The 26,987-nt window shown below is 50.8% G+C and overlaps 1 protein-coding gene across 1 annotated transcript; it reads right to left on the reverse strand.

Moving 5' to 3' along the window:
- Positions 1–3,962: 3,962 nt before the first annotated feature.
- Positions 3,963–25,520, reverse strand: LOC100398106 (cationic amino acid transporter 3-like). The gene is made up of 12 exons (XM_008988609.6): positions 25,166–25,520; positions 20,074–20,478; positions 18,308–18,463; positions 15,425–15,602; positions 14,086–14,198; positions 13,697–13,919; positions 13,426–13,565; positions 10,576–10,678; positions 9,552–9,754; positions 8,494–8,660; positions 7,438–7,546; positions 3,963–6,406 (listed from the first exon to the last, which is right to left on the reverse strand). The coding sequence occupies exons 2-12, from the start codon at positions 20,447–20,449 to the stop codon at positions 6,354–6,356; spliced, it is 1,821 nt and encodes a 606-aa protein (XP_008986857.2). The 5' UTR covers positions 20,450–20,478; positions 25,166–25,520; the 3' UTR covers positions 3,963–6,353.
- Between the last annotated feature and the right edge of the window lie 1,467 nt (positions 25,521–26,987).

A 26,987-nucleotide genomic window follows, 5' to 3' on the forward strand; every position in this document is an offset into this window, starting at 1 on the left:
ATAGTAGGTGTATGTATTTATGGGTTACATGCTATATATATATTTTTTTGTTGGTTGGTTGTTTTTTGAGACAGAGTTTTGCTCCTGTTGCCCAGACTGGAGTATACTGGTGTAATCTCCACTCACTACAACCTCCGACTCCCTGGGTTCAAGCAGTTCTCCTCCCTCGGCCTCCCAAGTAGCTGGGATTACGCATGTACCACCACGCCCGGCTAATTCTTTCATTTAGTAGAGACAGGGTTTCACCATGTTGGTCAGGCTGGTCTGGAACTCCTGATATCAGGTGCTCCACCCGCCTCGGCCTCCCAGAGCGCTGGGATTACAGGCATGAACTGCTGTGCCTGGCCACATGCAATATTATGAAACAGGCACACAATGTATAATAATCACATCAGGGTAATGGAATACTCATCACCTCAAGCATTTATCCTAATATGGCCTTTTTTTTTTTTTTTTTTTTTTTTTGAGATGGAATCTGGCTCTGTCACCCAAGCTGAACTGCAATGGCATGATCTTGGCTCACTGCAACCTCCCCCTCCCGGTGATTCTCCTGTCTCGGCTTCCAAGTAGCTGGGATTACAGATGCCCGCCACTACGCCTGGCTAATTTCTGTTTTTTTGTAGAGATGGGTTTTCAACACGTTGGCAAAGCTGGTCTTGAACTCCTGACCTCAAGTGATTCACCCGCCTTAGCCTCCCAAAGTGCTGGGATTACAGGCATGAGCCACTGCTCCCTGCCAGCACAATGAACTCTTTCCCAGGACCACAAAGTGGTGGAGAGCCCTGGGAAACGCCTGTTTCATGGCTTTCCATGGAGTGGTTTGGTGGGACTGCACAGGGTCACTCAGCCTTGTCCAGGGAGTATGTGGTGGCACTGCTGCTTGATGTAGAAGGGGCTCCACCTCTGGGCCTGTACAGGTGTGTGTTGTGGTGGTGGCTGGCTGGGTGGGCCCCACCTCAGGGTCTGGGGGAAGTGGTCAGGTACCAGCAGTGTTGCAATGGGGTGGGCTGTTCCCCAATCCCTGAGCCCTAGATGGCCCACTGGAGCATGTGTATGAATCCTGATGGGGCTGGAACAAAGGTGGGGCTAGCGCAACTTCAGGTGCTGACTGTGGTTTTTTTTTTTTTTTTAAGATGGAGTCTTGCTCTGTCACCAGGCTAGAGTGCAGTGGCATGATCTCAGCTCAATGCACCCTCCACCCCCAGGTTCAAGTGATTCTCCTGCCTCAGCCTCTCTAGGAGCTGCGATTGCAGGCACCCACCACCACACCCAGCTAATGTTTGTATTTTTAGTAGAGATGGGGTTTCACCATGTTGGCCAGGATGGTCTCCAGCTCTTGACCTTGTGATCCACCCTCCTCGGCCTCCCAAAGTGCTGGGATTACAGGTGTGTGCCACTGCACTGGCATTTTTTTTTTTTTTGAGATGGAGTCTTGCTCTGTGACTCAGGCTGGAGTGCAATGGTGCTATCCCAGCTCATTGCAACCTCCGCCTCCCGGTTCAAGTGATTCTCCTGCCTCAGCCTCCCCAGTAGCTGGGATTACAGGCACCTGACACCACGTCCAGCTAATGTTTGTATTTTTAGTAGAGACGGGGTTTCACTGTGTTGGCAAGGCTGGTCTCGAACTCCTGACCTTGTGATCCGCCTGCCTCAGCCTCCCAAAGTGCTGGGATTACAGGCGTGAGCCACTGTGCCGGGCCTCAGGTGCTGACCGTGATGGGGAGGGGCGGGCTGGTCCCCTGCTCACTTACCAACTCTCCAGCCCGGGCAGGCAGAGCACTCCGGCAGTGGGAGCCTGGGGGAAGATCCCAGGCCTGTTGGATAGGGTTGGCAGGACATTCTGTGGTTCTCAGCTGAAATGCCCAGGACTTGCGGGGAGTGGGCACTGGAAGCCAGCAGGTGGGGGTCCCCAGGTTACAGATGCTTGCTGCTGATTGGTTGGGGCAGAGATGAAATAGTAGGCCTCCTGGGAGCCGAATCTCTTCTCAGTGGGGACACAGGTTGTTGGTCCAGGTCCAGCCAGGGGTGTCAGACATGCAAATCCCTGGAAAGGGATCTCAAAAGGCCAAATGGGGAGGCTGTTTATCTTACAGCATCCGGAGTGTCAGCGCCTTAGCAGGATTCAGGTTCCCTCCTGGTCTCAGCCTGACGGGCTCCTGTTAGCTTTGCAAAAGCAGTCGAGTTTGCGGTAAGGCCTATTATCATCTAAACGGTAGCCTAAATGTCTTCCAAAATGAGCTTGGCTCTCCAGCGGGGGCAGGCAGAGCACTCTGGCCCTGGTGAATCCCAGCATGGTGTCCTGGTGTATGCCCTTGAAGAGCCGGCAGTCACCCTGTTTCCATGAGAGCAGCACACACTAGCTGCTTCTATCAGCCAACATGAACGGCAGCGTACAATCATGCTTTCTTCTTTTTTTGAGATGGAGTTTCGCTCTTCGTTGCCCAGGCTGGAGTGCAGTGGCATAATCTTGGTTCAAGCAACCTCCGCCTCCCAGGTTCAAGCGATTCTCCTGCCTCAGCCTCCTGCGTAGCTGGGGTTACAGGTGTGCGCCACCACACCCGGCTAATTTTGTATTTTTAGTGGCGATGGTGTTTCTCCACGTTAGTCAGGCTGGTCTCAAACTCCCAACCTCTGGTGATCCACCCACCTCAGCCTCCCAAAGTGTTGAGATTACAGACATGAGCCACCGTGCCTGGCCACTTTTTTAAATAGTAAAATATTTTCATACTTTAATTCAACAACTCAGGATTAATTAGGGGAAAGGCAGGATGGAAGGTGGGTTCTTAGCTTACTTTTCTAATTTTCCCACCAACAGATCTTTTGCAAAGGCCGCTTCACTAGGGGTGGGACAAAGAGCCTGGCCTTCCTTGCTGGGACTGTGGCAGCTGATACCAGGGTACTCGTGAGGTATCCAGGGATCCAAGGCCTGTGTGGCTCCACATGGGCTTAAGGGGTGCTCTGGTGCAGACTCCAGGCTGCCTCTATGTCGCTTTGGAAGCTCAGGGGGTCAGGGGGCTCTTCCCTGCCCAGGATTGTGTCAGAAGTGTGGGTCCCTGGCCAGGTACAGTGGCTCACACCTGTAATCCCAGCACTTTGGGAGGCCAAGTCGGGTGGATCACCTGAGGTCAGGAGTTCAAGACCAGCCTGGCAAACATGGCGAAACCCTGTCTCTACTAAAAATACAAAAAAATTAGCCAGGCATGGTGGCAGGCACCTGCAATCCCAGCTACTTGGGAGGCTGAGGCAGGAGAGTCGCTTGAACCTGAGAGGTTGCAGTGAGCTAAGGTCACACCACTGCACTCCAGCCTGGGCAACAAGAGGGAGACTCTGTCTCAAAAAAGAAAAAAAAGAAGTGTGGGACCCACCCCTTAAAGGGATCTCACTCCCACCTCAGCCATCCTGGGACTGCAGACACACCACCACTCTCAGTTAATTTTGTTTTTTTTTTTTTGAGACAGAGTTTCACTGTTGTTACCCAAACTGGAATGCAATGGCACGATCTCAGCTCACCGAAACCTCCGCCTCCTGGGTTCAGGCAATTCTCCTGCCTCAGCCTACCAAGTAGCTGGGACTACAGGTGCGCACCACCGTGCCCAGCTAATTTTTGTATTTTTAGTAGAGACGGGGTTTCACCTTGTTGACCAGGATGGTCTCGATCTCTTGACCTCGTGATCCACCCGCCTCAGCCTCCCAAAGTGCTGGGATTATAGGCGTGAGCCACCGCGCCCGGCCAATACTTCATTTTTTAATACTGATTATATGTTAATGTTTTATACTGATTAATGTTAATATTTTGGGTATTAGAATTTGGGCGTTTTGGGTTAAAATTTCATGTTATTTTTGCTTCTTTAATGTGGCTACGAGAAATATTGAAATTACATACTTGGCTGGGCGGAGTGGCTCATGCCTGTAATCCCAGTGAAGCAGGAAAGGCCGAAAAACAAACCTCTTGAACACCGAACTGGGAAGGAAGTGATTTATTCGGCTGGGAGCTGTGGAGGCTCTGGATGCCCCAAATAGCTGAGCCTGAACAAAGAAAATCCCTGCCCTTTCAAAGGCTTACAACTCTAGACATTACATGTGAAAGGGTATTGGTCCATGTGGTAGGTATGGGGCGTGTGGCTTAGGTGGGGGTTTGAACTTGTTTAAGTAAAACCTATGCCTTCTGGAAAGGTTACCCCACATCATGCCTGCGATCTATAGGAGGGCGATTAAGGTGGCACCCGGTCTGCCAGCCTTTACTTCTGTTGAAATGCAGTGTTGAAGTCAAGGAGGAGGTGGTCTTAGATGCTTAAGGGAGATTAAGGGTCTCCTTCTTCACCAGCACTTTGGGAGGCTGAGGCAGGCAGATCGCCTGAGGTCAGGAGTTTGAGACCAGCCTGGCCATCATGGTGAAAGCCATGTCTCTGTTAAAAATAAGAAAAATTACCCTGGCGTGGTGGTGCAAGCCTGTAATTACAGCTGTTTAGGAGGCTAAGGCAGGAGACGTGAACCTGAGAGGTAGAGGTTGCAGTGAGCCAAGATGGTGCCACTGCATTCCAGCCTGGGTGAGAGCAAGACTGTCTCAAAAAAGAAAAAAAAAAAAAAGAAATTACATACTTGGCTCTCATCATATTTGTTTGGATATCAGTTCTAGACAAAAATGTTACGGAATTTTTCAAAATATTTTATTTTTGAGATAGAGTCTCGCTCTGTCACCCAGGCGAGAGTACAGTGGTACAGTCTTGGCTCACTGCAAACTCCGCCTCCCGGGTTCAAGCGAGTCTTCTGCCTCAGTCTCCTGAGTAGCTGGGATTATGGACGTGTGCCACCATGCCCGATTAATTCTTCTGTTTTCAGTAGAGACAGATTTTTGCCATGTTAGCCAGGCTGGTCTCAAACTCCTGACCTCAGCCTCCCAAAGTACTGGGATTACAGGCGTGAGCCACCCTGCCAGGCCAAAACTCTTAATGCATATTCCTTAGAGTCAACATTTCCACTTATTACACCGTATTTACAGCATTAATTGAACTTTTTTCCATGACACAGATACATGGACATTGCCATTTACCCAAGGAACTTCCCATTACATCCTCGGGATCTCCTTAGGAAAAATTACAATGATCACTGACTTTCTGCATAAGTACGTGGCAAAGCTCATGAGGATACTGAAGGAACAGTCTACCTTCTCTCTTTTGCCACACTGGACACGGACTCATAGTCAGTCAGCTATAATGTAGCGAGTGAACTAGCCAACTGAAACTTTTTTTTTTTTTTAAGGAGCAGGGAGTTTAATAGGCGAAAAGGGGGAAGAGAGAAAGAAGCTCCGCTATACAGAGATAAAGGGAGGTGGGCTCCAGATCTGACAGAGGGAACCCCTGACAACTGAAACTTTAAATGAGGAAACAAAATGAGAGACTAAGTATTTTGACAAAAGTGTCAGGTAAAATCAAGCCAACTGCCCTGCAGGCAGGGCCGTTAATGACAGGGCGCACACCGAGTAAACAGGTGGAACACATCCTTGTGCTTCAAGCAATGCCGGGAAACAGACGAGGCACGGAGGACAAGAAAGGCTGAGGCCATCTGTGGAATCTGCAATGTTACTCAGGGTGTCAGGTTAAGTCTTGCTGAGAATGTGACTTTACAGTAAAGATTAGATACAGTGTCAAAGAAGATGCCAGAGAAAATCCATTTCAAGTAAACATGATGGCCAGGCGTGCTAGTTCACACCTAGAATCCCAGCACTTTGGGAGGCAATGGCGGGCGGGTCACTTGAGGTCAGGCATTCAAGACCAGCCTGACCAACATGGTGAAACCCCATCTCTACTAATAAGCAAAAATGAAGCAGGCTCAGTGGCATATGTCTGTAGTCTCAGCTACTGTGGAGGCTGAGGCAGGAGAATCGCTTGAACCCAGGAGGCGGAGGTTGCAGTGAGCTGAGATCACACCATTGCACTCCAGCCTGGGCAACAGAGTGAGACTCTGTACCAAAAAGTTAAAATTAAAAAATTTTTTTAAAGTTATTTTGTTAAGCTGGGCACAATGGGGTGCCTGTAGTCCCAGCTCCTTGGAAGACTGAGGCAGGAGGACCACATGACCCCAGAAGTTCAAGTCCCACCTGGGCAACAGAGCAAGTCCCCATCTCTAAAAACAAAACAAAACAAAATTTTTTGAAAAGCATTTGCTCGCTGGCAATGCACATGGGGCTCTAAGTGCCTCCCACCTTCATGCTCCACAGAGCTTCAAACTTTCCCTTCATTCAGAGGACACCTCCAGTGGACCGGACCATCTGTTTCCCGTGGTAAAACTAATTCAGGCAGGGGCTAGGGATGTTTTCATGAGGAGTTTGGGAGCTTGATGCTGGTGGCTGTTGATCATTCATTCTCCAAGCTGTGTCGGATTCCATAACCAAAGTATATAGCAAACCCTAGTAGGGAAATGAGACAATGAGAGGAAATGTAGTCACCCTTTCCCTCAGAAAGGCCCACTAGAGATTCTGCTGTGCTTTGTTTATTGGAAGGTTTTCTTGTTTCTTTTACTTAGAGATGGAACTTCACTGGAGTGCAGTGGCATGATCTCAGCTCACTGCAACCTCTGCCTCCCAGGTTCAAGTGATTCTCATGCCTCAGCCTCCTGGATAGGTGGGATTATAGGTGCCCGCCACCACGCCTAGCTACTTTTTTGCCTTTTTAGTAGAGATAGGGTTTCACAGGCCGGGCGTGGTGGCTCATGCCTGTAATCCAATCACTTTGGAGGCCAGGGTGGGCAGATCACCTCAGGTTGGGAGTTCAAGACGAGCCTGACCAACATGGTGAAATCCCATCTTTTATTTAAAAAAAAAAAAAAAGAAGCTGGGCGTGGCGGCTCACGCCTATAATCCCAGCACTTTGGGAGGCCAATGTGGGTGATCACGAGGTCAAGAGATCGAGACCATCCTGGCCAACAAGGTGAAATCCCGTCTCTACTAAAAATACAAAAATTAACTGGGCATGGTGGTGTGCGCCTGTAGTCCCAGCTACTTAGGCTGAGGCAGGAGGATTACTTGAACCCAGAAGGCGGAGGTTGCGGTGAGCGGAGATCGCGCCATTGCACTCCAGCCTGGGTAACGAGCAAAACTCCGGTCTCAAAAAAAAAAAGAGATAGGGTTTCACCATGTTGGCCAGGCTGTTCTTGAACTCCTGACCTCAGATGATCCACCTGCCTTGGCCTCCCAAAGTGCTGGGATTACAGGCATGAGCCACCATGCCCGGTCATTTGGTAGAGACGGAGTCTCGCCATGTTGCCCAGGCTGGTCTGGAGCTCCTGGTCTCAAGCAATGCTTCTGCCTTCATCTCCCAAGTAGCAGGGACTACAGGCACACCCCACACTGCCAGCCTGAGATAGTTGTAGGGAAAGGTGGCAGGAAGTGTTGGCCTCAGGCACCCAAGAGGCCTCTTTATTTTCCAGGAAGCTACTCACCAATCAACATCCAGACTCCAAATCGGGCCCAGGTCTCAGTGGTCAGCTGCATCATCAGGTAAACATTCACAGAGATGCTGAGCAGCGGGAGGACAGGCAGCAGAGGGACCTGCAGGCAAAGAGTTAACACATCACAAATGTCTGCAAGGGACCCCTTATCCCAAGGAGTAGGAACACCACAGTTCTGTTCCATGTTCAAATGTTCAAATCATGTTCAACACCTATTCTATTGTTCCTTCTTTTTTTTTTTTTTGATGGAGTCTTCGTCTGTCACCCAGGTTGGAGTGCCACAACCTCAGCTCACTGCAACCTCCGCCTCCCAGGTTCAAGCAATTCTCTTACCTCAGCCTCCTGGGTAGCTGGGATTACAGGCATGTGCCACCACACCTGGCTAATTTTTGTATTTTCGGTAGAGGTTTCACCATGTTGGTCAAGCTGGTCCTGAATTCCTGACCTCAAGTGATCTACCCGACCTGGCCTCCCAAAGCGCTGGGATTACAGCTGTGAGCCGCCTCACCTGGTTCAATGCCTGTTCTGAGTGGGTGTCCCATTGGGTGTCCCACAGAGACAGGTGTGGGGAAGTACTGAGATGTGAGGGTTGGAGGGGGGTGTCCATGAATAATCCACTGGTTTTAGCAACTGCCCTTTTCTCCTCCGGTCCCATAGAGTGTTTATTATTTATTTTATTTATTTTTTTGAGATGGAGTTTAGCTCTTGTTACCCAGGCTGGAGTGCAATGATGCGATCTCGGCTCACCGCAACCTCCGCCTCCTGGGTTCAGGCAATTCTCCTGCCTCAGCCTCCCGAGTAGCTGGGACTACAGGCACGCACCACCGTGCCCAGCTAATTTTTTGTATTTTTAGTAGAGACGTGGTTTCACCATGTTTACTACGATGGTCTTGATCTCTTGACCTCGTGATCCACCTGCCTCGGCCTTCCAAAGTGCTGGGATTACAGGCGTGAGCCACCGTGCCTGGCCCCATAGAGTGTTTAGAGCGTGAGGCATGCAGAGTCCACTGACTCAGGTGGGTGGTATGGGGATACACGGTCACCTACCTTGAAGTAAAGAGGAGTGTTGCTCTGGGGCTGTCTCCAGATGGTGAACGTGAGTCCCACAGTGAGCACCAGCAGCAGCACCACCGCCGTGACGTAGATCGGCTCTCCAGAGAACAGGCGTTTGGGCCACTGGGCCAGTACCAGGCACAGCATGGACAGCACAGCGACTGGAAAGGATCAAGGTTGAGGAGAACAGGTTCAACTCCAGAAGCTAAGTACATTAAGATCTCAGACCACGTCCCATCACCAAAACCACACACACACGTCCCAGCCTCCTCATTAGGTGGGACCACAGGCATGTGCCAGCACACCCAGATAATTTTTTTTTTTTTGAGACGGAGTTTCACTTTTGTTGCCCAGGCTGGGGTGCAGTGGCACAATGTCGGCTCACTGCAACCTCCACCTCCTGGGATCAAGAGATTCTCCTGCCTCAGCATCCTGAGTAGGTGGGATTATAGGCGGCCACCACCACGCCTGGCAATTTTTTGTATATATATTTTTTTCTCCCAAGGTGGTCTTGCTCTGTTGTCCAGGCTTAAATGCAGTGGTGCAATCTCAGCTCAATGCAAACTCTGTCCCCTGGGTTCAAGCCATTTTCCTGGCTCAGCCTCCCAATTAGCTGGAATTAGGGGTGCCCATCACCATGCCTGGCTAATTTTTTCTATTTTTAGTAGAGACAGGGTTTCACCATGTTGGCCAGTCTGGTTTTGAACTCCTGACCTCATGACCCATCCCCCCGCCTCAGCTTCCCAAAGTGCTGGGAGTACAGGTATGTACCACCATGCCTGGCCTAATTTTTTTTTTTTTTTTTTTTCAGTAGAGACAGGCTTTCACCACATTGGCCAGGCTGGTCTCAAACTCCTGACCCTGTGATCCTCCCACCTTGGCCTACCAAAGTGCTGGGATTATAGGCATAAGCCACCACACCCTCCCACAAAACTGCCTCTACAAAGAAGGGCCACCATATCCTCAAGACTCCTCTCAAGTACCAAAGCCACAGAGCCCCTGCCGCGTGCTCTCAGGTTGAGAACACCCTGCAGAGAAACCCCAGCGCTCACCAAGCAGAAAGGCACATCCATAGACAATGCGGCCAGATCTTGGGGTGGGGATGGTGCTGGCAGGACTCCAGAGACTTGCTGGGGTGCTGGGCATGCCTGCTTCAGAAATACATTCTGGGGATTTTGCTTTGGGTGCAGGACTTATCTCAACTAATTCCACCTTTGGCTTCTCATTCTTGCTGAAATCCTGGTCTGGCTGGTACCTGAATTAGAGCAGGGAAAGATGAACCCAGGTCCCTGTTGATCCAACATCAGCCTAATACTCCCACCATCTCTCCTACTTACTCAAGGTTTCATCTACCCATGTCAGCCACACTCCAGAAAGATTAAATGGAAAACTCCAGCAGTACCCAGCAGTAATTCATAAGTTTCCTTTTCTTTTTTTTGAGACAGAGTCTCTCTCTTGTCACCCAGACCTGAGTACCGTTGCACAGTCTTGGCTCACCAAAATCTCCTCCTCCCGGGTTGGAGCGATCTCCTGCCTCAGCCTCCCGAGTAGCTGGGATTACAGGCATACGCCACCACGCCCAGCTAATTTTTGTATTTTCAGTATAGACACGCTTTCACCATGTTGGCCAGGATGGTCTCCAACTCCTGACCTGAAGTGATCCATGCTCCTCAGCCTCCCAAATCGCTGGATTACAGGTGAGCCACTGTGCCCGGCTATAATTAATAAGTTTTCAATTGTGTGCAGCTTCAGGTAGCAGTATTCACGCTCCCCACACCCAGGATGTGAATCATCCCTTGTCCTGAATCTCCATGCTGTGAATGCTACCGGCCACGGTAAGTCACTTTAGGCATCTGAGTTACGGATGAGAAAACCATCATATATAGGGACTGGTACTATCCGTGGTTTGGGGCATGTGCTGGGGGCCTTGGAACCTGCCCCCTCTGGATAAGCAGAGGCTGCTGGCCAGACTCCCCACACCCCTGTATGTGTAGCAGTGCACTGAGGGGCCAGGAGGCAGGCAGAAGAGGGCTGGGAACCCCATCAATCCTCACGCGCCCAGGATCCCAGTCTCACCTGAGGACAAGAACAGAAAACGCCACCAAGGAGTAAGCAAGCAGGGTCCCGATGGACGAGAGGTTCACAAGGTCACCGAGCTCAAACAGGAAAGCCATGATTGCTACAGTCAGGGCACAAAACAGGGTAAGTTCCAGCGTGTTCTGGGGCTCCACAGCACTAGAGGGGGACTGTCATTAACAACTGATGATAAATTTTCTTTTCCTTTTCTTTTGAGATGGAGTGCTGGGATTACAGGCATGAGCCACTGCGCCCAGCCAGTGGTATATTTTCTAATATAAGACCTGGAAAAGCACTTTGGAAGGCCAGGGTGGGGGAGTGGCGGATCACCTGAGGCCAGGAGTTCGAGACCAGTGTGACCAACATGGAGAAACCCCATCTCTACAAAAAAATACAAAAATTTGCTGGGCGTGGTGGTGCGTGCCTGTAGTCCCAGCTTCTCGGGAGGATTAGGCAGGAGAATCACGTGAATCTGGGAGATGGAGGTTGCGGTGAGCCGAGATCATGCCATTGCATTCCAGCAGGGGCGTCTCCAAAAAGTAAAAAAAAAAGAGCTGGATAAATAGGCTTTCAGCGTTCACAATGCAAGGAAATGACCAATGTCTGAAGTGGTTATGGTATTACCTTGATGTGATCATCGCATCTTGTATACAGGTATGGAAATCTCACACTGTACTCCATGAATACATACAATTATTGGGCTAATTTAATCATAGGAATGTTGCCAGGTTCGGGGGCTCATGCCTGTAATCTCAGCACTTAGGGAGGCCGAGGCAGGTAGATTTCTTGAGCCCATGGGTTCCATATCAGCCTGGGCAACATAGTGAGAACCCCTCTACAAAATTTAAATATTAGCTGGGTGTGGTGCCACTGTGCTCTGGCATGGGTGACAGTGAGTTCCTGTCTCAACAACAAGTCAGATTATATACATTGTCCTTACATTTTTTTTTTTTTAGAAACAGGAATCGTCATACCTCACTGCAGCCCTAACTGCTGTGCTCCAGCTGTCCTCCCACCTCAGCTCCCCAGCAGCTGGACTGCAGGTTCACTTTTTAAAATTTCTTTGCAGAGGAAAAAAAAATAGTCTCAGAGTCTGGCTATGTTGCCCAGGCTGATCTCAAGCGATCCTCCTGCCTTGGCCTCCCAAAGTGCAGGGATTACAGGCATGATCCACTGCGTGCTGCCCATTTTCTATTTTGTATTTTATTTTATTTTGAGACAGGGTCTTGCTCTGTCACCCAGGCTGGAGTGCAGTGGCATGACTGCTGCTCACTGTAGCCTCAACCTGCTGGGTTGAAGCCTTCCTTGCACCCCAGCCTCCCCAGTAGCTGGGACTACAGGCACGTGCCAGCATGCCCGGCTAAGTTTTTGTTGTTGTTGAGATGAAGGTCTCCCTATGTGGCCCAGGTTTTAAACTCCTGGGCTCAAGCGATCCTCCCACCTCAGCCCCGCAAAGTGCTGGGATTACAAGCATGAGCCACTGAGCCCAGTCTCTTTTTCCTGTTAAACTTTTTGTTAAATCAACTTTTGTAATAGCCCAACATTTTTTTAATTTTTTTTTTTTTTTTTTTTTGAGACGGAGTTTTGCTCTTGTTACCCAGGCTGGAGGGCAATGGCACGATCTTGGCTCACTGCAACCTCCACCTCGTGAGTTAAAGTGATTCTTCTGCCTCAGCCTCCCAAGTAGCTGGGACTACAGGCATGCGCCACGATGCCCAGCTAATTTTTTGTATTTTTAGTAGAGACAGGGTTTCACCATGTTGACCAGGATGGTCTCGATCCCTTGACCTTGTGATCCACCTGCCTTGGCCTCCCAAAGTGCTGGGATTGCAGGCTTGAGCCACCACGCCCAGCATTAAATTATTTATTTATTTATTTATTTATTTATTTACTGAGACAGAGTCTCACTCTGTCACCCAGGCTGGAGGGCAATGGCACGATCTTGGCTCACTGCAACCTCCACCTCGTGAGTTAAAGTGATTCTTCTGCCTCAGCCTCCCAAGTAGCTGGGACTACAGACGCGTGCCACCAGGCCTGGCTAATTTTTTTTTTAGTAGAGATGGGGTTTCACACTGTGAGCCAGGATGGTCTTGCTCCTGATCCACCGTGCCTGAACACATTTTTTTTTTTTTTTTTAATGAACGAATAGGCCGGGTGTGGGAGCTCACGCCTGTAATCCCAGCACTTTGGGAGGCCGATGCGGGTGGATCACAAGGTCAGGAGTTTGAGACCATCCAGGCCAATATGGTGAAACACCATCTCTACTAAAAATACAAAAATTGGCCGGCCTTGGGGGCAGGCGCCTGTAATCTCTGCTACTCGGGAGGCTGAGGCAGGAGAATTGCTTGAACCCAGGAGGCGGAGGTTGCAGTGAGCCCAGATTGCGTCACTGCACTCCAGCCTGGGCTACAGAGGGAGACTCCATGTCAAAAAATAATAATAATGAATAATGACCGGGCGCGGTGGCTCACGCCTGTAATCCCAGCACTTTGGGAGGCCGAGGCGGGTGGATCACAAGGTCAAGAGATCGAGACCATCCTGGTCAACATGGTGAAACCCCGTCTCTACTAAAGATACAAAAAGTTAGCTGGGCATGGTGGCGCGTGCCTGTAATCCCAGCTACTCAGGAGGCTGAGGCAGGAGAATTGCCTGAACCCAGGAGGTGGAGGTTAGGGTGAGCCGAGATTGCACCATTGCACTCCAGTCTGGGTAACAAGAGCGAAACTCCGTCTCAAAAAAAAAAAAAAGAATAATAATAAAAGCAAAAAAACAATGGATGGGCATTGTGGGAGAATGAGGACGTAACCAGCAGAACATGGAGGAAAGACATCCTGGGTTCTGGGCCTTCACCTGCAACAGTCCCAGCAACGACGGTGGCCACCACGGGGGTGCTGGTGCGGGCGTGGATCTGGGCAAGTCCTCGGAACAGGAGCCCGTCCTCAGCCATGGAGTAGAGCACGCGAGGCATGGGGAACATGGCACCCAGGAGGCTGCATGCAGGAGAAAACAGGAACATGCCTGGGACTCAGGAAGCAGGGGGGACCGGGGCCTCTGCTCCACTGCCTCCAGCATCTCCGCCCTTTACCCAAAGGACACCTGAGAGACAGCGTCCAGCACTGACCTGGAGGACAGGGCACAAAGGGTGCCGACGGCCACAGCGTATCTGATGGCGGGCCATCCGATGTGGACAAAAGCCTCAGGCAAGGGGTTCTCGGAATGTATCAGGTAGTAGGGCACCATGAGGGTGAGTGCCGCCGAGACACCAAAGTAGGCCAAGAAGCAGATGAAGATGGAGATCACGATGCCCCAAGGGATAGAGCGATGGGGGTGGAGAGCCTCTTCTCCTGCAGAACGGATGTGTGCACTGGGTCACGAAAACACACAGAAGCAAGGACACAAAACCCTCTGCCCTCTGACTCATCTGACAGCAGGGTAGTCTTTAACGAAACCTGTGCCCAGCAGCAGCCCAACTGTGCCCGAACCCTCGATGAGCCGGAATGATCATGTTACCTGTGGTGGCGATGCCATCAAAACCCACAAACGCAAAGAAGCATGTGGCGGCTCCACGGAGGATCCCTTCAGAGTCGAAAGGCATAAACCCTCCAGAGCCCAGGGAGCCCAAGCTACAGGGGAAGAAGGAGCAGGAAACATGGTTAAGCTGAGTAGCCGTCTTTCTGGGACTACACAGTTAATTCCACAAGTCCTGGGCTGCCTTTGCCATCCCCACTCCCTACCATCTGGCACCATCAGCCCAGACTCCCCCTATTCCCGAAATAGTCCCAGGTCTGCACCCCAGCCTCCACACCTGTGTCCAAGAGGGCACCTTTGGCCAGGTGCAATGGCTCGTGCCTATAATCATAACACTCTGAGAGGCCGAAGCAGGCAGCTCAATTGAGGTCAAGAGTTAGAGGCTAGGCTCGGTGGCTCACTCCTGTAATTCCAGCACTTTAGGAGGCCAAGGCAGGTGGATCACCTGAGGTCAGGAGTTCGAGAGCAGCCTGCCTGACATGGTGAAACCTCGTCTCTACTTAAATTAAAAAAAAAAAATTAGCTGGGTGTTGGCACATGCCTGTAATCCCAGCTACTCGGAGGCCAAGGCAGGGAAATCGCTTGAACCTGGGAGGCGCAGTTTGCAGTGAGCCAAGATGGCACTATTGCACTTCAGCCTGGGTGACAAGAGCGAGAGTCATCTCAAAAAATAAATAGGCCAGGCACAGTGGCTCATGCCTGTAATCCCAGCACTTAGGGAGGCTGAGGAGGGCAGATCACCCGAGATCAGGAGTTCGAGACCAACCTGGCCAACATGGTGAAGCCCTGACTCTACTAAAAATACAGAAATTAGCTGGGCATGGTATAGGTACCTATAATCTCAGCTACTTGGGAGGCTGAGGCAGGAGAATCACTTGAACCTGGGAGGCAGAGGTTGCAGTGAGCTGAGATGGTGCTACTGCACTCCAGCCTGAGTGACAGAGCTAGACTCCATCTTAAAAAACAAATAAATAAAATAAGGCCGGGCATGGTGGCCCACGCCTGTAATCCCAGCACTTTGGGAGGCTGAGGTGGGCAGATCACCAGGGTCAGAAGTTCGAGACCAGCCTGACCAACATGGTGAAACCCTGTCTCTACTAAAAATACAAAAAATTAGTTGGGCGTGGTCATGGGCACCTGTAATCCCAGCTACTCAGAAGGCTGATGCAGGAAAATCACTTGAACCCGGGAGGCAGAAGTTGCGGTGGGCCGCAATTGTGCCACTGCACTCCAGCCTGGGCGCGAGAGCGAGACTCCGTCTCTAAATAAATCGTTTTTAAACATTAAAAAACAAACAAACAAAAAACCAGTGTGCCCTCACCTGTGGGTGTCATTGGAGCCCAGCTGAGCCTGTTTGTAGTCGGCATCTGTGAGCTGCCAGTTATGCAGGTCTCCCTTGATGAAGCCGGAGACGATGACACAGCTCAGAACCAGAAGGTTCACACCTGTGAAGACTTTGGTAACCCAGGCTGACTCCCGAGCTCCCAAAGCCAGCAGTCCTGTGGGAAACACGGAATATCCAGAATAAATAAACCCATAAAGACAGAAGGCAGATCCGTGGTTGCCAGGGGCCAAAGGCAACGGGGAACCACTGCCTGAAGGATGCAGGGTCTCCCGTGGGGTGATGATGAAAGCACTTCCCAAGCAGATGGAGGTGGCAGCCGCACAACACTGTGAAGGGACCAAATGCCACGGCACACGTGCTTTAAAAATGGTTCATTTCGGCCGGGGGCGGTGGCTCACGCCTGTAATCCCAGCACTTTAGGAGGCCAAGGTGGGTGGATCACGAGGTCAAGAGATCGAGACCATCCTGGTCAACATGGTGAAACCCCGTCTCTACTAAAAATACAAAAATTAGCTGGGCATGGTGGCGCGCGCCTGTAATCCCAGCTGTTCAGGAGGCTGAGGCAGGAGAATTGCCTGATCCCAGGAGGCGGAGGTTGCAGTGAGCCGAGATTGCGCCATTGCACTCCAGCCTGGGTGACAAAAGCGAAACTCCGTCTCAAAAAAAAAAAAAAAAGGTTCATTTCAAGCCGGGCGCACGGCCCCACACTCGTAATCCCAAGCGCTCTGGAAAGCCATGATGGGAGAATCACTAAGATCACTAGAAACCAGGAATTCAGCTGGGCACAGTGGCTCACGCCTGTAATCCCAGCACTCTGGGAGGCCAAGGTGGGTGGATCACTTGAGGTCAGCAGTTAGAGACCAGCATAGCCAACATGGTGAAACCCTGTCTCTACTAAAAATACAAAAATCAGCTGGATGTGGTATTGTGTGCCTGTCTTCCTGCTACTCGGGAGGCTGAGGCAGGAGAATCACTTCGCTTCAGCCCAGGTGGTCAGGACTGCAGTGAGCTGTGATCATGCCACTACTCCAGCCTAAGTGAAAGGGCAAGACCCTGTCTCAAAATAACTGAAAATAAAAAATGATGGCCGGGCGCGGTGGCTCAAGCCTGTAATCCCAGCACTTTGGGAGGCCAAGGCGGGTGGATCACGAGGTCAAGAGATCGAGACCATCCTGGTCAACAAGGTGAAACCCCGTCTCTACTAAAAATACAAAAAAAAAATTAGCTGGGCATGGTGGCGCGTACCTGTAATCCCAGCTACTCAGGAGGCTGAGGCAGGAGAATTGCCTGAACCCAGGAGGTGGAGGTTGCGGTGAGCCGAGATCGTGCCATTGCACTCCAGCCTGGGTAACAAGAGCGAAACTCTGTCTCGGAAAATAAAAAAAAATATATGAAATAGGCCAGGCGTGGTGGCTCATGCCTGTAATCCCAGCACTATGAGAGGCTGAGGAGGGCAGATCACTTGAGGTCAGGAGTCCGAGACCATCCCAGCCAACATGGTGATACCCCGTTCTCTACTAAAAATACAAAAATTAGCCGGGCACGGTGGTGCGCGCCTGTAGTCCCAGCTACTTAGGAGGCTGAGGCAAGAGAATCGCTTGAACCCGGAAGGCAAAGGCTGCAGTGAGTTGAGATCGCGCTGTTGCACTCCAGCCTGGGCAACGGAGTGAGACTCTGTCTCAAAAAAAAAAGAAACAAACAAACAAACGAAAGAAAGAGATTGATTTGGGGGAGTACAGACTAAAATAAAAAAGAAAATGATGGATTTTATGTGGAGACCTAGCTACCTGGGAGGCTGAGGTGGGAGGATTGCTTGAGCTCACTTGACCCCAGGAGTTTGAGGCTGCATCAAGCCATGATTGTGTCCCTGTACTCCAGCCTGGGAATGAGAGAGACCCCGCCTTAACAAAAACAAAACTGGTCTCGGTAGAAAGGAAGAAACTTGTCTAAGTCAGTGGTTCTCAGCTTCTGATTACCCTAATTTGGGGGGTGAGGACCACTGGCATCTAGTGGGTAGAGGCCAGGGGTGCTGCCCAATGCCCTATAATGCACAGAGTGACCCCCAGGACAAAGAATCGCCTGAGGATGTTTATAATGTCACAGTGTGGAAACAGGGCTCCAAGTCTTACCCTCCTGTGATTCCCATTATGAGTCCTTCCTTCTAGTTTTCTTTTTTTTTTTGAAACGGAGTCCTGCTCTATCACCAGGTTAGAGTGCAGTGGCTCACTGCAACCTCCGCCTCCCAAATTCAAGCAATTCTCTTGCCTCAGCCTCCCCAGTAGCTGGGATTACAGGTGTGCACTACCATACCCGGCTAATTTTTGTATTTTTAGTAGAGATGGGGTTTCACCATGTTAACCAGGCTGGTCTCGAACTCCTGACCTCAGGTGATCCACCTGCCTCAGCCTCCCAAAGTGCTGGAATTGCAGGCAGGAGCCACCGTGCCCAGCACACCCTTCTGGGTTTTTTTGAGATGGAGTTTCGCTGTTGTTACCCAGGCTGGAGTGCAATGGCACGATTCGGATCACCGCAACCTCCACCTCCTGGGTTCAAGCAATTCTCCTGCCTCAGCCTCCCGAGTAGCTGGGATTACAGGCACGCACCACCGTGCCCAGCTAATTTTTTGTATTTTTAGTAGAGACGGGGTTTCACCTTGTTGACCAGGATGGTCTCGATCTCTTGACCTCGTGATGCACCCGCCTCAGCCTCCCAAAGTGCTGGGATTACAGGCATGAGCCACCGCCTGTACAGTAATACCTGTACTGTTGGTATTAGAATACCTCCTCCTCCAAGCCTTTCCCACCCCTCTTCCTCCTCCGTGCCCTCATCACCCCATCTTACCCCTGACCCCCGCCTTACCAGTGAGGACCAACACCAGGCCCAGCGCAAAAAAATCTGGATATGTGGCCAGGACTTGAGGCACATGCAGAGCAATGCCCTGCAGGGCGTGGGAGATTCTGTTCCCTATGAGGCTGTCAAACGTAAAGCTCCAGGCCCTGGCCACACTGGCGGCACCTGCAGCAGAAGGAGAAATGCGTGTTTATGAACAGACGGGAACCGTGACCACGTGCATGTGCGATCTCCACTCACCACAAACTCTGCCCTCCAGCTCCAAGTGATCCTCCTGCCTCGGCCTCCCGAGTAGCTGGAATGACAGCCACTAGCCTCCATGCCCAGGTAACTTTTGTATTTTTAGTAGAGATGGAGTTTCATCATGTTGGCCACTCTGGTCTTGAACTCCTGTCCTCAAGTGATCCACCCACCTCAGCCTCCCAAAGTGCTGGGAACACAAGCGTGAGCTACTGCACCTGGCTGGGGAGAAATCATTTCTAAAAGAAAAAGGGAAAAGAAAAATATCTAATCTCAAAAAATTTCTTTTGATAGGATGGGGAGGAGCAGTAGAAAAAGAAAAAGAGGCCGGGCGCAGTGGCTCAAGCCTGTAATCCCAGCACTTTGGGAGGCCGAGGCAGGTGGATCACGAAGTCAAGAGATCAAGACCATCCTGGTCAACATGGTGAAACCCCATCTCTACTAAAGATACAAAAAATAAGCTGGGCATGGTGGCGCGTGCCTGTAATCCCAGCTACTCGGGAGGCTGAGACAGTAGAATTGCCTGAAGCCAGGACGTGGAGGTTGCGGTGAGCCAAGATCGCGCCATTGCACTCCAGCCTGGGTAACAAGAGTGAAACTCCGTCTCAAAAAAAAAAGAAAAGAAAAAAGAAAAGCGTAAAATAGGCCGGGTGTGGTGGCTCACACCTGTAATCCCAGCACTTGGGGGGGCTGAGGCAGGCGGATCACCTGAGGTCAGGAGTTGGAGACCAGCCTGGCCAACATGGCGAAACCATCTCTACTAAAAATACAAAACTTAGCCAAACGTGGTGTCAGGCGCCTGTAATCCCGGCTACTCAGGAGACTGAGGCACGAGAATTGCTTGAACCCAGGAGGCGGAGGTTGCAATAAGCTGAGATCGCTCCACTGCACTCCAGCCTGGGTGGCAGAGCAAGGCTTCATCTCAAAAAAAAAAAAAAAAAAAAAAAAAACCACAGTGGGGGAATGAGTTTGTGGCACACATCTCCCCCAAATCTATAAGAACTCTGCCCTGCCAGGCACGATGGCTCATGGCTGTAATCCCAGCACTTTGGGAGGCCAAGGCAGGTGGATCATGAGGTCAGGAGTTCAAGACCAGCCTGGCCAAGATGGTGAAACACCCGACTCTACTAAAAATACAAAAAGTAGCTGGGCGTGGTGGGGACCGCCTATAATCCCAGTTACTTGGGAGGCTGAGGCAGAGAATTGCTTGAACCCAGGAGGCGGAGGTTGCAGTGAGCTGAGAACGTGCCACTGTACTCCAGCCTGGAAGACAGAGTGAGATTCTGTCTCAAAATAAAAAAGAACTCTGCCCCATACATCCCACAGTTCCCATTTCTTATTCTTGTTCAGTCCTGGCAGGGAAGCAGAAAGCATCTGAGTAAAGGGCATCCGGGCCTTTTCCTGCCACCATTACCCACCCTTCCTCCCACAAGGTAGATAATGAAGTGAGTCTGAAGGCCACTGTGGTTCCCCCAGCTCCCCATCCCTAATTCCTTTATTTCTCCCACACCTCCCTCCAGGCCCCGTTGTCTCACCTATGACGTAGGAGAGTAAGAGGTTCCAGCCCGTGATGAAAGCCAGCAGTTGACCCACCGTGACGTAAGCATAGAGATAGGCAGAGCCGGAGCAGGGCACCCGGGCCCCGAACTCTGCGTAGCAGAGTCCAGACAGCATAGAAGTCAGGGCAGCCACCAAGAAGCAGATGACGATGGCCGGTCCAGCGTCCTCCTTGGCCACTTCCCCAGCCAGGACGTACACGCCAGCCCCCAGGGTGCTGCCCACACCCAAGGCCACCAGATCCAGGGTGTTCAGACAGCGAGACAAGCGATGCCCAGAGCCCCCCTGGTCCAGCTGCAGGGGCCGCCTGCGCATCAGCTTCTGACCAAACTGGCGAATATTCTGCCAGAGCATCTTAGTTGGAGCTGAGGAGGTGCCGAGACCTGCCGGAAACAAGACAGAAGGCCCCTAAGACAGAAAGCCACGAAGACTGTTTCTCCCGCCTCAGCCCTGGGAGTCAGGTTTAGAACCAGCTCCTCTGAACAGTGCTCTCTGGGGAAAGCAAGCAGTGAAAGAACATTTTGGGAGCCGGGCGCGGTGTCTCACACCTGTAATCCCAGCACTTTGGGAGGCCGAGGCAGGTGGATCACGAAGTCAAGAGATCGAGACCATCCTGGTCAACATGGTGAAACCCCGTCTCTACTAAAAATACAAAAAATTAGCTGGGCATGGTGGCACGTGCCTGTAATCCCAGCTACTCAGGAGGCTGAGGCAGGAGAATTGCCTGAACCCAGGAGGCGGAGGTAGCGGTGAGCCGAGATCGCGCCATTGCACTCCAGCCTGGGTAACAAGAGCGAAACTCCATCTCAAAAAAAAGAACATTTTGGGTAGATCAACCATCTCCCAGCCACGGGCCCTCCAAATGTAAATGGGAACTTTAATACTTTCCAAAGTTACATGGCTAGGCGGGGTGGCTCATGCCTGTAGTCCCAGCATTTTGGGAGGTGGGAGGATCGCTTGAGCTCAGGAGTTTCACACCAGCCTGGGCAACACAGGAGACCCCCCACCTCAAGGGTAAAAGAAGTAAAGTTACTGGAAGGATTTCTTATTTAAAGAGATGCAGCCGGAAGCTGTGGCTCACGCCTATAATCCCAGCACTTTGGGAGGCAGAGGCAGGTGGATCACCTGAAGTTGGGAGTTTGAGACCAGCCTAACCAACATGGAGAAACCCCGTCTCTACCAAGAATACAAAAATTAGCCAGGTGTGGTGGCTCATGCCTGTAATCCCAGCTATTCAGGAGGCTGAGGCAGGAGAATCACTTGAACCTGGGAGGCGGAGGTTGTGGCGAGCCGAGATCGTGCCACTGCACTCCAGCCTGGGCGACAAGAGAGAAACTCCATCTCAAAAAAGAGATGCAAACTAAAGCTTCCAGTATGGTGTCAGCACATAGGACATAGGGGCTGTGTAATTGCTATAATTGGAGTTAATTGGCTGGGCGCTGTGGCTCATACCTGTAATCCCAGCATTTTGGGAGGCCAAGGCGTGTGGATCACTTGAGGTCAGGAGAGACCAGCCTGACCAACATGGTGAAACCCTGTCTCTACTAAAAATACAAAATTAGTTTGGTGTGGTGGCATGCACCTGTAATCCCAGCTACTTGGGAGGCTGAGGCAGAATTGCCTGAACGGGGAGGTAGAGGTTGTGGTGAGCCGAGATTGTGCCACTGCACTCCAGCCTGGACAATAAGAGTGAAACTCTGTCTCAAAATAATAATAATAATTTGAGTTAATGATATAATTTGAGTAGTTAGAATGCTTTTTTTCTTTTTTTGAGGAAGGATCTTACTCTGTTGCCGAAGCTGGAGTGCAGTGATGTGGTCAGAGCTCACCGCAACCTTGACCTCCCAGGCTCGAACAATCTCCCTCGAACAGCCACCCGAGCAGGTGGGACTACAGGTGCGTGTCACCTTGCCCGGCTCATCTTTTATTTTATAATTTTTTGTAGAGACAGGGTCTCACTATGTCACCCAGGCTGATCTCTAACTTGTAGCCTTAACTGAGCCTCCCACCTCAGCCTCCCAAATTGCTGGGATTGCAGGCGCGAGCCGCTGCACCCAGCCAAAAAAAATTTTTAATTAGCCAAGGGTTATGGTGCATGCCTGAGTCTTAACTACTGGGGAGGCCGAGGCGGAAAGATCGCCTAAGCCCCAGAGTTGAAGGCTACGGTGAGTTCTGATCTCACCAGTGCACTCCAGACTGGGCAGCAGAGCTAGTCTCTGTCAAGAGAAGGGAAGGGGAAGGGGAAAAAAAAGAAGAAAAGAAAAGAAAAAAAAGAAAGAGAAAGAGGAAGGAAGGGATGGAGGGAGGAAGGAAAGAAGGAAGGAAGGAAAGAAAAGACAAGAAAAAAGAGAGGCCAGGTGTGGTGGCTCACGCCTGTAATCCATACACTTGGAGGCCAAGGTGGGCGGATCACCTGAGGTCGGAAGTTCAAGACCAGCCTGACCAACATGGTGAAGCCCTGTCTTAAAAAAAAGAAAAAAAAAAAGAGAGAGGAAAAAAAAAGGCAAGGCGCGGTGGCTCATGCCTGTAATCCTAGCACTTTGGGAGGCCAAGGTGGGTGGATCACCTGAGGTCAGGAGTTCAAGACCAGCCATTGTGGTGAAACCCCATCTTTAAAAAAAAAAAAGAGAGAAAGGGAGGGAGGCGGAGGGAGACAGAGAAAGAAGAAACAGAAAAGAAAGAGAAAAGAAAAGAGAGAAAAAAGAAGAAAGAAAAGCAAGTCACACAAAAAAATACGGATTCTTCTTTCATGAGGTATGTAGGAGTGAAACTCAGAGACAAAGCTGGTTACCAGGGGCTGCGGAGAGAGATGGAACAGTGATTGTTTAATGGACATAGTTTTCAGTTTTGCAACATGAAAAAGTTCTGGATTTTGCTGCAACTTAAAACTGCTGTGAAAACAACAGTCGCAGGCAGGGTGCAGTGACTCACGCCAGTAAACCCACCACTTTGAGAGGCTGTGTTGGGCGGGTCACTGGAGATCAGGAGTTTGATACCAGCCTGAGCAACGTAGTAGGACCCTGTCTCTACACAAAAATGTTTTTAAAATGAGCCAGGTGTGGTGGTGCATGCCTGTAGCTCCAAGGACTTGGGAGGCTGAGGCAAGAGGATTGCTTAAAGCCAGGAGGTGGAGGCTGCCCTGAGTAGTGTTAGCACCACTGTGCTCCAGCATAGGCAATAGGGCAAGGCCTTCTCTCAATAAATCAGTAAATAAAATGTGAAGTCAAAACGGCTAACGCAGGCACAGTGATGCCCCTGCACTCCCAGCCATTCAGGAGCCTGAGGCGGGAGGATGGATAGAGCCCAGGAGTTTGTGGTCAGCTAAGGCAACATAGCGAGACCTTCTATTAAAAAAAAAAAAAGGCCGGGCGTGGTGGCTCACACCTGTAATCCAAGCACTTTGGAGGCCAAGACGGGCAGATCACCTGAGGTCAGGAGTTCGAGACCAGCCTGGCCAACATGGAGAAACCCACCTCTATAATAATTAAAAAAAAAAAAAAATAGGATAAGGTGGTATTTTTTTTTTTTAGACAGAGTCTCCACTGTCACCCAGGCCAGAGTGAGACTGCAGTGGCACAGTCTTGCCTCACTGCAACCTCTGCCTCCCCGGTTCAAGCAATTCTCCTGCCTCAGCCTCCCAGTAATTTTTATATTATGTGTTTTCTACCACAGTTTTTTAAATGCTGCCAATAATAAAACTGGCCTCATAGAATTTCTGGGTGGTAGTAGAGAAGTCACCACTGATGGCCGAGGCGGGAAGATCACCTGAGGTCAGGAGTTCGAGACCAGCCTGGCCAACATGGTGAAACTCTGTCTCTACTAAAAGAAAAAAAATACAAAAAACTCTGCGGGGTGTGGTGGAGGGCACCTGCAATCCCAGCTGCTCGGGAGTCTGAGGCAGGAGAATCGCTTGAACCCGAGAGCCAGAGGTTGCAGTGAGCCGAGATCGCACCACTGCACTCCAGCCTGGGCAACAGAGTGGGACTCCATTCCAAAAGAAAGAACCGGGCGTGGTGGCTCACGCCTATAATCCCAGCACTTAGGGAGGCTTAGGCAGGTGGATCATGAGGTCAAGAGATCGAGACCATCCTGGTCAACAAGGTGAAACCCCGTCTCTACTAAAAATACAAAAAAATTAGCTGGGCGTGGTGGCACACGCCTGTAATCCCAGCTACTCTGGAGGCTGAGGCAGGAGAATTGCTTGAACCCAGGAAGCGGAGGTTGTGGTGAGCTGAGATCCTGCCATTGCACTCCAGTCTGGGTAACAACAGTGAAACTCCGTCTCAAAAAACAAAAAGAAAGAAAGAAAAGGAGAGGAAAGGAGAGGGACAGAAGGAAGAAAGGGAGGGAGGGGAAAAAGAGGAAAGGAGGGAGGAAGTAAAGAAGAGTGAAAGGAAGAAAAGAAAAAAAGAATAAAAAGAGAAAAAGAAGAGCCGGGCGCAGTGGCTCACGCCTGTAATCCTAGCACTTTGGAAGGTCGAGGTGGGTGGATCACCTGAGGTCAAGAGTTCAAGACCTGCCTGGCCAACATGGTGAAACCCCATCTTACAAAAAAAAAAAGAAAAAAAAAAAAAAAAAAGGAGGGAGGGAAGGAAAAGAGACAGGAAGGAAAGGGGAGATAAAAAAGAATGAAAAAAGTAGAAAGAGAAAACGAAGAAAGAAAGAAAAAGACAGGAGGGAGGGAGGGAGAAAAGGAGGAAAGGAAAGGAGAGAGAAAAATAATGAAAAAAGAGAGAAGGAAAGGAAGAGAGGAAGGGAGGGAGGGAGGGAGGGAGAAGAGAGAAATCACCACCGATAGAAGACTGCAATCACTCTCGCATCCAGCGGTGCCCCTGCGTAAGGCTGAACGAAGGAAATGAGTCTCAGATTCTCTGGACACACATCGAATCCCACCGCAATCCCTGCCCACATGCACAGCTCCAAGCTCCTTGGACCCTCATCCGAAAGACGGGTCTCTCCGCAGCCAGCCCAGGGGGCCCGGCGGATGCAACAGCGCGCGCGCACATTGCAGAGGTCTCCTTCCGGACCCCGAACCGTGCGCCCCGAAGAGGGGGCACCCAAGACTTTTACCAGACTGCTTGCGACGACCGAGGAGTCCAAGATCCCAGGCAGCGAGGCTCACTGCAAACCGACCCGAGCTGGAGCTGCAGGATCTTTAAAAAGCCAGCGGGAACCGCGGAGACCCTACTGACTCCCACGCCTGTAGGGTGGGACAGACTAGACCTGCCGGGTGGGCTTGTCTGTAGTGATGCAATCAGGCGTTGACCTGCTTTTTTGGGTGTGGGGGAGGTAGGGTCTCTCTCTGTCGCTCAGGCTGGGAGTGCAGTAGTGCAAACACGGTTCATTGCAGCCTCCAGCTTCTGGGCTCAAGAGATCCTCCCACCTCAGCCTCTAGAGTAGCTGGGACCACATGGCACAGCTAATTTTCTTACTTTTTGTACAGATGGGGTCTTGATATGTTGCCCAGGCTGGTCTCAAACTTCCTGGCCACCAGCAATCCTCCCACCTCAGCCTCCCAAAATGCGGGGATTACAGGCTGAGCCACAGCACCACACCTGTTATATGTGTTTTTATCACAATTTAAAAAACATCTTTACCAGTAGATAAGGCACTGCCATGAAGATTTAAAAAAAAAAAAAAAAAATCTTAAAAGGTGTGGTGGCTCACGCCCTTAATCACAGCACTTTGGGAGGCTGAGGCGGGCGGATTTCAAGGTCAAGAGTTTGAGACCAGCCTGGCCAGGGTGGCGAAACCCCCTCTCTACTAAAAAACACAAAAAACGTTAGCCAGGGGTGGTGGCGCGCACCTGTAGTCCCACCTACTTGGGAGGCTGAGGCAGAAGTCACCTGAACCCAGGAGGCGGACGTCGGAGTGAGCGAAGATCGCGCCATTGCACAGCCTGGACGACAGAGACTCAGTCTCAAAAATAAATAAATAAATAAATAATAAAAATCTTAGAATCACCCCTTGCCAGGAACTTCAGAAATATCCAAGTCAGCCGGGCACGGTGGCTCATGCCTGTAATGCCAGCATTTTGGGAGGCCGAGGCTGGAGGATTGCTGGTGGCCAGAAAGTTTGAGACCAGCCTGGGCAATATATTAAGACCCCATCTCTACAAAAAGTCAAAAAATGAGCTGTGCATGGTGGTGCACCTGTGGTCCCAGCTACTCCAGAAGCTGAGGTAGGGAGATTGCTTGAACTCAAAAGGAGGAGGCTGCAGTGAACCGTGCCCACACCACTGCACTCCCCGCCTTGGTGACAGAGAGACCCTATTTACAAATACATGAAAATAAAAAGCAGGCCAGAAAGGAGAGGATAAGAGAGTAACTTTTGTGTTACTATAATCTTGGCACTTTGGGAGGCTGAGGGGGGAGGGTTGCTGGTGGCCAGAAAGTCTGAGACCAGCCGGGGCAACATATCAAGACCCCATCTCTACAAAAAGTCAAAAAATTAGCTGTACGTGGTAGTGCACCTGTAGTCCCAGCTACTCCAGACGCTGAGGTGGGAGGACCACTTGAGCCCAGAAGGTGGAGTCTGCAATGAACCGTGTCTACACCACTGCACTCCCAGCCCTGGCAACAGAGAGAGATCATGTGTCAAAAAATATAAAAACAGGCCAGGTGCGGTGGCTCACCCCTGTAATCCCAGCACTTTGGAAGGTCGAGGTGGGCAGATCACAAGGTCAAGAGACTGAGACCATCCTGGCCAACATATTGAAACCCCGTCTCTACTAAAAACACAAAAATTAGCCTGGTGTGCTGGCAGGCACCCGTAGTCCCAGTTGCTCAGGAAGCTGAGGCAGGAGGACTGTTTGAACCCGGGAGGCAGAGGTTGCAGTGAGCAGAGATCATGCCACTGCATTCCACCCTGGGTGACAGAGCAAGACTCCATC

This window comes from Callithrix jacchus, chromosome 22 (assembly GCF_049354715.1).
Source record: "Callithrix jacchus isolate 240 chromosome 22, calJac240_pri, whole genome shotgun sequence".
Classification (NCBI taxonomy): domain Eukaryota; kingdom Metazoa; phylum Chordata; class Mammalia; order Primates; family Cebidae; genus Callithrix; species Callithrix jacchus.

Excerpts from the sequence above, each read along its gene's own strand:
- LOC100398106 (XM_008988609.6), bottom strand. The coding sequence starts at position 20,449 with ATGCTCTGGCAGAATATTCGCCAGTTTGGTCAGAAGCTGATGCGCAGG. Across the intron at positions 15,603-18,307 it reads CCTGGTGTTGGTCCTCACTG|GACTGCTGGCTTTGGGAGCT; the intron begins GTAAGGCGGGGG and ends TGTTTCCCACAG. Across the intron at positions 13,566-13,696 it reads CTTTGTGCCCTGTCCTCCAG|CCTCCTGGGTGCCATGTTCC; the intron begins GTCAGTGCTGGA and ends TCCTGCATGCAG.